This window comes from Rissa tridactyla, chromosome 2 (genome assembly GCF_028500815.1).
Source record: "Rissa tridactyla isolate bRisTri1 chromosome 2, bRisTri1.patW.cur.20221130, whole genome shotgun sequence".
Classification (NCBI taxonomy): Eukaryota; Metazoa; Chordata; class Aves; order Charadriiformes; family Laridae; genus Rissa; species Rissa tridactyla.
Window position 1 is genome coordinate 61,657,198 of NC_071467.1, and position 12,593 is coordinate 61,669,790.

General features: G+C 35.0%; 1 protein-coding gene across 2 annotated transcripts in view; it reads right to left on the minus strand.

The window, feature by feature from the left end:
- Positions 1-2,326: 2,326 nt before the first annotated feature.
- RTTN (rotatin) overlaps positions 2,327-12,593 on the minus strand; it is a 79,087-nt gene continuing 68,820 nt past the window's right edge. For both annotated transcript variants that reach the window (XM_054192804.1, XM_054192803.1), the window contains 7 exons: positions 11,842-11,919; positions 10,285-10,411; positions 8,290-8,489; positions 6,279-6,546; positions 4,926-5,029; positions 4,499-4,568; positions 2,327-2,763 (listed from right to left, as the gene is read on the minus strand). In XM_054192804.1, coding sequence (XP_054048779.1) covers positions 2,681-2,763; positions 4,499-4,568; positions 4,926-5,029; positions 6,279-6,546; positions 8,290-8,489; positions 10,285-10,411; positions 11,842-11,919 — 930 coding nt within the window. In that variant the 3' untranslated portion in view covers positions 2,327-2,680. The remainder of the gene's footprint in view (positions 2,764-4,498; positions 4,569-4,925; positions 5,030-6,278; positions 6,547-8,289; positions 8,490-10,284; positions 10,412-11,841; positions 11,920-12,593) is intronic.

Here is a 12,593-nt window from a genome sequence, read left to right on the forward strand (position 1 = left end):
TTAAAATTTGAAGGTATTTTTGGATTTGATTTTCTTTGAAAACCCAAACATGATAAATACCACATCCTTGAAAACAGATGTATCACCAAAATTCTGACATTAAGTTTAACTGTGAATGAGGTCTCAATATTTTAATTTTACATCATGAAAGCTATTAAAACTAAAGGTTATTGTGAGACTAATTGTGCTAGTCTAAGTGCCAGCAAACAGAAATTATAGGGTCATTTACGTTTTATAACCCACCTCTTTATTAACATGCAGGGAGACAGGATGCAGCCGCTGTATGCCCCTGATTTTTGAGGGAAAAGATGATGAAGAGATTGCTGTCCTTTAAACAAATAAATAATTAAATAAATGTTTTCCTCTTTCATTAACCTTGGAGGAGAAAAGTTTTATCTGTTCTCTGAAGATTTTGTACGCAAAGTCAAAATATAGATTTGACGTACGTGCCCTTAGAGGCTAAAGCTTGTTTTGATTTTCCTGAGGAGCAACACCAAACAGAAGTAATTACTTATGCCATCGCTACAGTTGCTTTCCATAATTGTAAAATGTTGCAAAACAGTGAGAAAATAAAGGTTAGATCTATGCTCATTTTGGGATAAACACAGCACTTGCATTAAGGCTTACTGTAACAACAAATGTATTAGCAATTTACCTGGATTTTTTAATATGAATAATTTCTTCAAGAATTTGTACAGCTCAGTAAAATGTTTAATGGAAAATAAGCATCCAGTTCTATGTTCTTATTATATTGTACTTGCATTTAATGAAGTCATTCAACTATGCAGCCTTATTTTGCCTCACTAGACCCATGTGTATTTCTACATCTTGAAAGAACTCTCACCATCCCTGCGGAGTGTTACTTCCATCGGAATTCAGTTGGCACTGAGCGCTCTCATTTTTTGTGTCTCTGAAAAAGAAAGCAAACTGGCAAACCACCTGCATTTTGACTTACAACCCGATTTACGACAGAAATCATTGGGGCTGGGTATGTTGAAAGATAAGTGTCTGAAGAGAATCGGCACTTGCTAGTCTGAGGGGAAGAGACCCCCCCACCCAAGCCCCGGCAGCAGTCACTGACCTGCAGAGCTGCCCCCTGTCGAGTGTTCTCCTGCCCCGCAGCTTGCTCTTCAGCAACACTATGGGACGAGCATGAGAGCATTTACCAACAATTTAGCAAGTTACAATAATTATGCAACATTATCAAGTGGAAAAGAATCAGGCTCCGGTGGTCCATCCTTGCTTTTTGTTTGATGGAGGTTAGCCGATAATTACATTGTTAGTAATGATTTAATTCATCATCACACTTATGTCAGCTGAGTAATATCAAGTCACACATTATTTATAAGCATCACTAAACAAACAAACAAACAAAAAAATCCCCTCTGTCATTGGAAAATGCTTTCATCACCTGGTTAGGAAGAAAAGGCTAATTACAGGTAAATATGGCCTTGATACAACTCTTTTAGAGCTGTTAGCCAAGTTTTGCTTTCTTTGATTGGATGTTAGGAAAAACTTCTTCACTGAAAGGGTTGTCAAGCATTGGAAGAGGCTGCCCAGGGAAGTGGTTGAGTCACCATTCCTGGAGGTATTTAAAAGACATGTAGATGTGCTGCTCAGGGACATGGTTTAGAAGTAACGTACAGTGCTAGGTTAACAATTGGACTTGATGATCTTAAAGGTCTCTTCCAACCATAACGAGTCTATTTGCTCACTTATCTGTTCCTGCCATAACACAAAACTGTATGTGTTGAGGGAAATTTAAACACCCTGCCGGATATGTCAGAAGCACCTTCAATAAGACTGTCATGTGTTTAGTCATCAATGCTCAAATATTGTTCTCTCAAACTCATTTAGCACAGAATAATGAAAAACTTATGACAACAGTTACATGGGAGCAGTTCAAAGAAAACACAGGCCTGGATAACAGACTGGCTTTCACTTCGAGCAAAAAATTTGACATGTTTATAAATTGGAAACCAACAGATTCTGTCCCATATATTTTCTACATGCTGTAACTAAAACTGATGCACAGACCTCACAACCTGCATAAACTGCAACGTTAACATAACTGTGAACTGTAATATCAGTAATTGAGAACTCCTTTTCAATTGTTAGCATCTTAAAAAAAAAAACCAGCAGCAGTTTGAACTGCAAACCTCTTCGAAAATAAAACAGTTTGCTGTTCTATACCTAATAGGTATAAACACACCATGACTGCCAGCATTTTGAGTTCTTGAACCTAAGCACGCACTGTGCACACCCGCAACAGTAAAATTATAATTCACCGACAACAAATAGTGATCTCAATTTAAAAAAACCTTTATTAAGAGCAATCCAAAAGAGCAATTCTAATACTTTACAGTAACAATTTCAATGCATAATTTAAGAAAATTACTGATTTTTCATATCCTTTTCCTCTGTACATCCCTTCTTCTGTGTACATACTTTACATAGTAGCACCATTATAATTTCCCATTGGGATTATAGTTCAAATAATTTGAACCACATTTAATGCAATTTCTTTGGTTCAAAGCAATGAACTCCTTCCTCAAAGGCTTCATAAATTTCTTCCATAGTACGTATGCTGCTGCCACAACATAAGAAATGTTTTCTTTAAATTTCAGGCTTCCATTGATTAGGCTGTCCAATTTCAACATGAGAAGTCACCTGATGATCGTTAAGAATCAAGAAGCTGCACTATATTCTCTAAGCATTTTAAATAGTAGGCATGTAGCTCGTTTTCTTCTGGCTTTGGAATACCTAAAAGAAGAAAAAACAAGATTTGAACTTCCGGTGGTTATGAACACCAAGTGATTTTTTCAAAGATCACATCAAATGCCTTACTAGAATTCATGCTCTTTCATGATCTTAACCTCTACATTACAGGTAGCAAATCAAGTAATAATACTTTATGTTTCAAAGTCGGGTTCTTTTGGTTTTGGTTGTGTTTTGTTTTTTTTTAAAGGCTAGGTTTTTTAACAGCTTTGCAAGCCCCCACTTAGTTGTAACAAATAAAGTGTAACGTGCCTTTTGATTATGCTATGTTACAAATGAGGTCATGCCTTGCTTCTGCCAAAACTTCTCCTTGGGTAGGAGAAAGTGGAAATGAAAAGTAACAATATACGTGTTGAAAAATTCCCCTACTCGAACTCAGAAGAACAATCTACAGTGATAATTGGGCTAAAATGGTAAAGTGATAAAAGCTTTAATAGGGTAGGCTACTTGAGAGCCTTACTGCAGGAAAATATGGATGACAACTTCACATGATTGTGAATTGTAACAATTACAGTTGCATAAAATCTTTCATACTCAATATTTGGATATTTAAATGTTTATTGAATTAAAAAGCAATCTTCCAGTCCAGGACTTTATGTTCTAAAGTAGTACATAAATAAATAGGGATCAAAGCTACAACATGCTAGTCTGTAAAAGATGCGTATTTCTACCTTGTTGATTCAACATAATATTTGGAAAAGTCTCTTAAAAGCAGCCGCTATGCTATAAAGAACAATACAAACTATTTATTAACACACTATCAGAATACGAAATGTTGCATTATGTTATTTTTAATGGTTGACTTAGTAAAGAATAGTAACGGTATGTTGATAAAATCAATGGATTTGGGTGACAGTAGAGGAAGAATTATCATGAGATGTTCTAGCAAAAATATCTCTCCTTATTAGGATACTGACAAACAATGTTCAATGCAGGCAGAACTTTTGTGGCAATTCTGTTGTGCAAAATACTATTGGAACTCGGTATTATAAGCCCCCCGATTGATAAACCTATTTGAGTACATCTATTTTAGCAATCAAAATCAGTAGGAAAACTCACTGGCTTAAAATGAAACATTGGCACGTTTTTGCAAGACCGGAGTCTAGATATGACTAACAACCAATAAACCCATTATTAGCTACTGAAACTCCAGCTATACAGACCAGTGTTTGAACATCTTTCAAAACTAACATTCTTGAGCTGAAGATAGCAACCTATTGTATAAAAGCTACTCAAACGCTAGTTATGTTCAGTTACTTGAGCAAAAAACCCAAGCTTTTAGAAAGCCAGCTAACTCATGGTACAGTATGATCTGTTCTGATCCCTTCTCTGTGTGGCTTAACGCAGTGAGGTTGAGCACTGTTAAGCAAAGTCAATGCTAAATGAACAGTTTTTCTTATCAGTAAATTTAAGTATTAAGACAGAAGTGTACTGTGAAAGAAAGCCTTTTGCTGCAAGCACCATCAGACCTATTCTTACAAACTAACCTTAGCAGTTACCTGAGGTCTTATTTATAAATTGTTAACCAAGAGGCATTTTTCTGTATTTATAAGATTCCTAACTAGAAGACATGTTACCTGTCATGATTTTAGAGACAAAAGTATCCTTTCAAAAACTTATAGCACAACAAAAACTTACTGTGATGATATAAATTTAAATGTATTAATGATTTAACTGATGGAAAAATACAGAATTGGCATTAGTTGGAGCTAAGACTTACTTTTCTTCACCAAAGAATAAGCCTCATCTATTCTTCTCCTTATTGATGGATTCTTCAAAGTCACTTTTGCCTGTAGCACGCACAAACACACAAAGTACAATGACTTGACTTTCTTCCCCACGTGTTTAACAGCAAAGTTTAGATAATGACAATAATTCAGCAGAACAGGAGATGCAGGAATTTTAGAGTTAGCATATGACTGTATCATCATACAGATTGCATTTATATAAGCAGTCACAAATCACAGAGGGCAAGGTGCTTCCTTACCATGTTGTTTAAACTCCTAGCCCGAGCAGCTATGTGATTAAAATAATAAAATGGAACTACTGCTGTAAACTTTATTTTTATTTATTTGAAGGTTACTGCATTGTTTACAGCATAATAAAATTAACATTACAATTTGTTCAAGTACTTCTCAAATACTAACCTTCTGATAGTTGTGAAGCAAAGCCCAAAGCGCAGCTGCTCCTATTCTCTGAACAGCACAACTATCACTTTCCAAACAGCCAGACAGTACTGCAATCGCTTTATCTAATGAGAAAAATGAAAAAACCTCATCTAGAAAATATCATCAAAAGCATACAAATATGTTTACAAGTCTCAGTATTTTGATCCTTGCAGTACACTTATTTCTATGAAAATTATCGGCATGGCAGAGGAATTACAGAAACTTTATTATCAGATTAATTACATTTAAAAATGATCATGAAATTGTCACACTACATTGAAAGAAGTCTTAAAAAGAATATAGCAAAACAGAACCAAGCAATGCTAAAAAATTAAGCCATCAGTATAAAGCATGGGACTGAGTAAACCATGAAACTGTTTGATAACTCCCAGTAGCCACAATTAGAGACACATCAGGACAGAAATTAAGAAGCTTCTGTTTTCCTTAGTACTTATTATGTAGATGATTTGTAACCAATGAGAAATATTTGACACCCCGCTGTAGGTGCCTTAATTTCCTAGCCTTGCTCTGAAATGAGACTCTTCAAAGTTTGCTTGTTCACTTCATAATAAAAATTCACAGGTTATGTAACTGAATAATGTATGCTTAATTAAGGCAGCAAATCAGCACCTTGGGGTGGGGGGGGTGGGGGTGGGGGAGAAAATCATGGACACTACAGAAAACCTGCTGAGAACTTATAACAAAGACAGGAACATTCTCTGTGCAACTAAATGGTGGAGAGAAACATGCCTTTTACAAACAAGCAAGAAAATAGTTCTGTGCATGTTGTTACATTAAATATACATGCCATGATCAAACTTTATCATTATTATAAATGTTTTCTGCACATAACAGAACACAAAATACTTTGTCTCAACATCCATGACTTGCAGGAGCTAATAAGGTTTTCTCCAACTGAAAGCTAGGAACTTCAGTGGTAGAAATTCTAAAGTAAGTTATTTCAAACTGACTGACACAAGGAATCCTTCCACCTCCTCTCCCCGAAAAACTAGCTGTTTAAGAAAACTGCAAAAATCCTTTCATTCATGTGTCACTACATTCAAATTATCAGTCTCATGATAAATCTTGATTTATTTTTTTTTAAAACTGTTTGTTTACTTTTCCTTTTGCTATATATTTTTATTTTAATTGCTTTTCTGCCAAAATATATGTTCTATAATTACTTCTATGAAAATAATTTTTATGCAAATGCTTTTCTAAATAACAATATTGAGTTCTTGGTCAGTAACCCACATTGCAATGAAAATATGGTATTCTGGAACACACAGTATTCTCAGGGTACAATAGCTTGTATACCCTTTAGATACTTACCATTAGCTAGTATCTTTGGTTTATTGGTTGTACTAAAACATATGTTATGTAGAATGAGAAGTGCTAGATGTTGGCTGCTCTTGTGTTTGTAGTTACACATTTCCACAATCTGGTCTAAAAACCCATTTATCTTCATGATCATCTGCTGTCCATCTTCTCCAAAAGATATGTTCAGTAGCAGCTTTAGCCAAAGAGCAGACACATTACTAGGATTTTTATTACTTCCTTTTGGTAATGAAAGAGACAAAAAGTTCTGCAGGAAGTTACTCTGTCAGAAGGAAGAAAAAGGATGTTAGAATGTATAGTATTCCATGGTTTGTTCACTGCTGTTTGACCTTCCAATCTGCATACTTGACCAAAAAACTAGGATTTTTTGAAAGAATTACATATGAAAAAGGATCCACATCTTGGTTAAAAAATTGACCCAACATAATAAGTTTCTTTAAAGGCTACTTCCCACCGCTACATATGCTTTTTGCTTTGCACTTAGCATTTCTGCCCAAAAATAAGCTAGAAGCAATTTAACCGAATCAATGGACTACTTAACGTAATGAATTCTTGATTCCCTATTTATTATTGCTTGCGTTATTAGCAAATGTTAAAGGAATCATAGAATATCACCAGCTGGAAGGGACCCATAAGGATCTATAGTACCCCCCTCCTTCACTGACAGCCATAGTAACATTCCCCGTTTTTGTAAGCTTTGAAGAAAAAGATCTGTGTGTTGACATGGCATACGCTACCGCTTCCCAACCTCAGGGTTTGCCTCCGTTTTAAGGAGACTCTGAGCAGGTAAAAAAAATCTATTCCCCTGTGGCAAGAGGGAGACGTTCTAACATAAGATTCCTATAATGAAAAAAGTCTTTGACTAAATACTCCCAACCTTACTGACCCTTGACGAAACATACAGGCATCTGGTCAAAACCAAATAATCCAGGATAAAAACTCATTGTGGTTTTCTTCACGTGACTATAATATTGGTAATTTAATTCTAACACATGGAGTCAGTAATTCAGCACTGCTTACACTTATGAAAGCAGAGCTCAGGAGAGAATAAAGACTAAAACACTAGAGTGAAACTCTGAAGACAGCAAAAGCCAAAGCAATTCACAGAACAGAACAGCTACCATAGAATAGATCTCAAACTCTTCCTTTCTATCAAAAAATTCGAGTATCAGCAATTTTGTAACTGTACGACCACATTTTACATAATTAGCAACACAAAAAGATCATATTTCCCCCTGCCTTTTCTAACAGGTAATTAGGTCCAAACACAGAACATTGTTAGTGTAAATTGAAAGAAATTGTTGTAATTATTAAAGTACTATAAAAGATGCCAAAAACAAACACACTTTTTATAATTTCTTTTGTGTTAGTTGATGTTCTATGTGGTTTGACTTGTCTTGAGGTTGTGAATTTATTTAAATGATCAAAGTTAAATTTGAAAGACACAGATTTTTTCAAAGAACGTTTGATAAAAGAGAGTAAGGATCATTCAATATACAATTTAAAAAGGAAAGGACAGTACTTACATTAATATAGTAAGAATAGGTTTCTACCTAACAGCCAACTACTGACATGTGGGACTTCTCTAAAACTGTAATTTTTATGAAGACTATGTTTCACACAGTATACCTAATGATTTATACAATGTTAAATTTGTTTATTCACTTGCAGTTTTTTTCTATTATATGCTCACTTTCACTAGTGATTTCTATCAATATATATGGGTATTAAAGAAAATTACACCCCACTGAAACTGAGAGGTTATAAAAAGCTCTAGCAAAAACTGTGTAGTTCTGTATGCTGTTTCTGTCCAGACTATGAATATGACCAAATTACACGCTGCACTTAGGGAACAGTAACACAACTAACTTAGACACAATGGTTTTGATCCCTGCAGAAGCATCTCTATACGACCACAGGGTACTCCATATTGAAATATGAGGGTTTATTAAAAAGGAAAAATACATCCATCACTTTGCTAAAATCAAAGATATTATTTACTTACCTTCTGAATAACGCCTTTACAGTCATGAGACAGAGCAAGGTTAGAAAGAAGACAAAAGACCACCTGCTGAATTGGGCTGTTATCATTTGACACTTGGGAAGCCAATTTCAAGATGTTATGCATTAATGAATTGCCAGCTGCACTTCGTGCAGATGGAAGTGAGGATTGTCCACCAGTGGCCCAACAAAGCGAAGCACAACCTTAAAGAAATGAAATGTTTATTACATGAGAAATGCACATGTACATTAAAAAAAAAAAAATCTATAGAAAGAGCAGTCTAACAGCTAAAAGACTGAGATGGGACTTTTGAAAGGATTGGGTTTTTCTTCTTTGAACATCAGTGAAGTCAACGGGACATGCTTTGAATAGAAACGTGCTGAATGTGGCAGTTTACTGGAATAGGCATCTACTGTTCCATTGTTCTAGAATCTAAGAGGCAATTCTGCTGTTAAGAAAAGTCATTGCTCTGTCTCAGAAAGTCTCCTTAAAAACCGGAACATTGTATCTAAGGCATTATACAATTATTTGGCATCAGAATCTGAAGCGACGCTCTGAAACTGCTTCAGGAAAAGACGTCTCTCTACATCTAAAAGGTTTAATATGTTTCTTAAAATATTCTTCTGAGAAATAAAAGCGCTGTCTGTATCTGTCATTATCTTGTATCACAGTAGCATGCAAAATCCTATGCTACAGAGCTAAAAGCTCAAATTAATACAGTAGCAGGGAACAACTAAGTTACCAACATGATGTTTGTGCACAAATACGTACATATACCTTACATATACCTTCTTATTTAGTGGCATTGGCCATCTGCAACAATGGTTCTTACATGGCAAAAGTAAATGCAAATGAGATAGTTTTTAACTGTTAAAAACATCTACATGCATTTCTTTGTCTCGCTATGCTAAGGGGAAGTGGTTAACCGATTCAGAGTAGGTAAGTTTGGGTCACCTCATAAGCCAACCATTCTGGACAGAAAGAAAAAACACGGTTCATCTAAAACCCTGATTAGCAAAGAAAATAAAAATGCAGCCTAGAGTCACTCAGAGTTAAAAAACAAGGAAGACCATCAGAACTTCATCTTGACTTCCAGTACAGCAGAGGACATTTTAATTTTATGTCCTGTGGCTGACTAATACATATTTGACCTTTCATTAGTCCAGATGAAAAAAAATGTCTTTATGAAAAAAAGCATTGCAAGCTCATTTAAAGTCTGGAGACATTAACTTAAGAAGAGGGTAAAAAACCTCAGAAGCTCAGAGACTGTTTAGTTAATATATTTTAACCATGATAACTTTTTTATGGTATCTTGACAGGAAGCAATCAACAGATAATTATCTGTCTCTTCAAGCCACTAGCAAATCATTATCTGAGTCAATGACCAAGATGTGGAATGAGACAAATTCATACTAGAAAAAGGAACAGGCTTCTAGTACTGGGCATAATTACTCATCAATGGAAATAAAGTGTTTCCTCAAACGAAGAAGAGAATCCTTATAAAAAATACACTTTAGTCAAATACAACCTACTGAGCCCAATGCAGAAATAAACGGAAGAAATTTAATACAGAATTAAATTAATTATTGAATATTTCGAAACCAGAATGTTCCCAATAAGAGCTAAAACACAAACTGTATAATGTCCTGATATACTGTTCTCTATGAGAGAATTCCTAGAGTAGTGTTTCTACAGTATGCTATGCAGTGTCGGCAGGACTTTCAGTGTAACCTTCAAACAGAATGGTTTGAATTAAATACTATTTAATCCTTTAATACAATTGTACTCTTGCTAAATCCAACAGATTGAAACAGGATCTGAACAAAAAAGTCCTGAATGTATTAAAATCAAAACTCTTGATAGACTTTGATGGACCAGTGCTTTTATACTTTCCTCTTACGGCAGTAATAAGCACTCTTTTCCCTTTATTATACTTTTCTGCCTTAATTATTCTGTTTAAATATTTTGATGAATTACATCATAGAGTGATTCTCATACCTGCAGGATAGTCTGCAGTGTAGACACAAAGCAAATGCAGAGCTATTTGCATTGAGGAGTCGTCTGTTAAAAACCATGGCCATAGTGAATGCAGAACAGGAACAAGATGAGCCTGGAGTGCTGCCATCTACAGGAACAAGACGAAGAATTTAAACTACTATATTACTAAATACTTTGAAAATGGAGTATAAATAGAGAAAAGCATATTTTTATCACATTGTGTCCCATTAGTTTGTTTTAAAAGATTGTAGAGAAAAAACTGACACCCTCATTTCAACACTAAAGAATTTAACTCTTAGCCCAGTCAAATCCAGCTCATGTTTTAATTACTGAGACACATGGAAACAAAAATAAAGATATATTCATTCCAACTGTGATTGTTCAGAGAACTCCCTATTCTAAAGTTTTATACTACTCCAACTAAACTAATTCTTGGAACTCAAAAAGCATGGAAATAGAAGAGTGCAGTTCCACAGAGCAAATGACGGGAAACTTCAGGTATCAACAGCAACCTCCTTCTCTCCTCCAAGCAATTGTCTCTGCAGACCCCCGATCAAAACAAGAAAAATATTTCACAAAAGTCTTATCTGAGATTATGGCACAACCAAGTTATGGGGACCTTAGGGATAACCAGATGGCTTATTCAGGCCCATATTTTACATGGTGTTCTGTATACAAAAAGGATACTAACATATGCCCTCAAATAGGAAGGTCTGGAAATCTTGTGGTTCCACCAATGCATCTACTAGAAGTAGCATAAGTTGTATCACAATGCCAAGTCAAATTAAACTGTGACAGAGAAAATGGAAATAAATGTGTGAAAGGTATCAGCAATAAGAAAGAGAAAGAGCAGTGAGCGGAAAAAAAGAAAAGTAATGTATTATTTTTCATGGAAAAAGGACTGAAGGAGAAAAGAAATTAAAAAGTACAGAGAAAAAAACAAAGAACGTGAAAAGAAGAAATTCAAAACAAGATTCTGAGCAAGAAAATGATGAGAAAAAAAAATCAAGGTGAAAATAAAATTGTGCCTTGCAGGATTAGTGTAATTTGACTCAGACAACGAAAAGTAAATGGCAAATTATTATTTAAGATTTATTTTGGTTGGGTTTTTTTTGTTGGTTGGGTTTTTTTTTGTCTTTCAGAAGGGGAAAGGAAAAAAGGAGACAGGAATAAGGAGAGGAAACTATTTTCCAAGATGCAAAGTCTATCTCTTATGCGCTTTTCTTGCTGCCTCACACTTTTCTCCACATCCATTTTTTACATTATACGCTTTGAAAATTGGAATTACTGATTTAAGCACAGCAGAAGTGGGTATAAAGGATGATAGCCATCTAAAACCTTTGGGAGATGATGTTTCAATATGAACATTGAGTTCCTAATGCATGTATTAAATATTCTTAGGAGGTGGGAATAATAATGAAATTTGAAGTATTTCTTGCCATTAATATCAAGCTTAAATTTAGCCAGCTTGAAAATACTTTCAAAGTAGAAAAAAAAATATACATCTTCATTCACTAACTGCATGTGCTCACATTATTCCAGTATAAGAATACTTACTTTGCATTCTTCATTTTGAAAGAGGCAGTTTCTGAGGAGCTGCATAGAACACTTTAACTGCTTGATAAGGTTATCCTCCTATCCAGAGAAAAATATTGGAAGACCATCAACATAAGACCAGAATGAATTTTATACAAAGAGGCAAGAGATTTCAAAGGAGAGGTGCAAATCTAAGGCATCAACATTTGGGTTACATCTCTTCAGCAGAGTTTCTTTCTGATCTCAGGTAGGATTCATCTCAGCTAGCTTTAAACACGTATACTAAAGACATTTATAACAAGTTACTTGGAGTCATCCTCATCTCTCTCTATAACGCACAGATACTATTTCCAGGGGCACTGATCTGGCCAAATGCAGAGACTTGTAACATAAAGCTCCATTTCTCTTACAACTAATGAAGAACGGGTGGGAACGTTTTCTGGGTATTTGTTCCATCCTAAAGCAGACATCTAAAACAAGTCAAATGAATCACTCCCTAGAAGTACCTATTTTTCTTCCTTGGATAAAAACAAGGATAAAGTAGCTCTGTCTTACAGATGTCTATATTTAGTCAGACCAATCGATCCTTATATTCCCCGTGTCTTAGTTCCCTATCCTTAATAACAGAAATAGTTTCCAACCTGATAAGAATATTACAAAGATAAATACAGACCTTTGGACAGTGAGGTACTATACTGAGATTCACGTATACAAGTAAACAAACAAACAAATCTATCTTCATGATAGTGCTGTGACACTAAAAGGCCAATGGC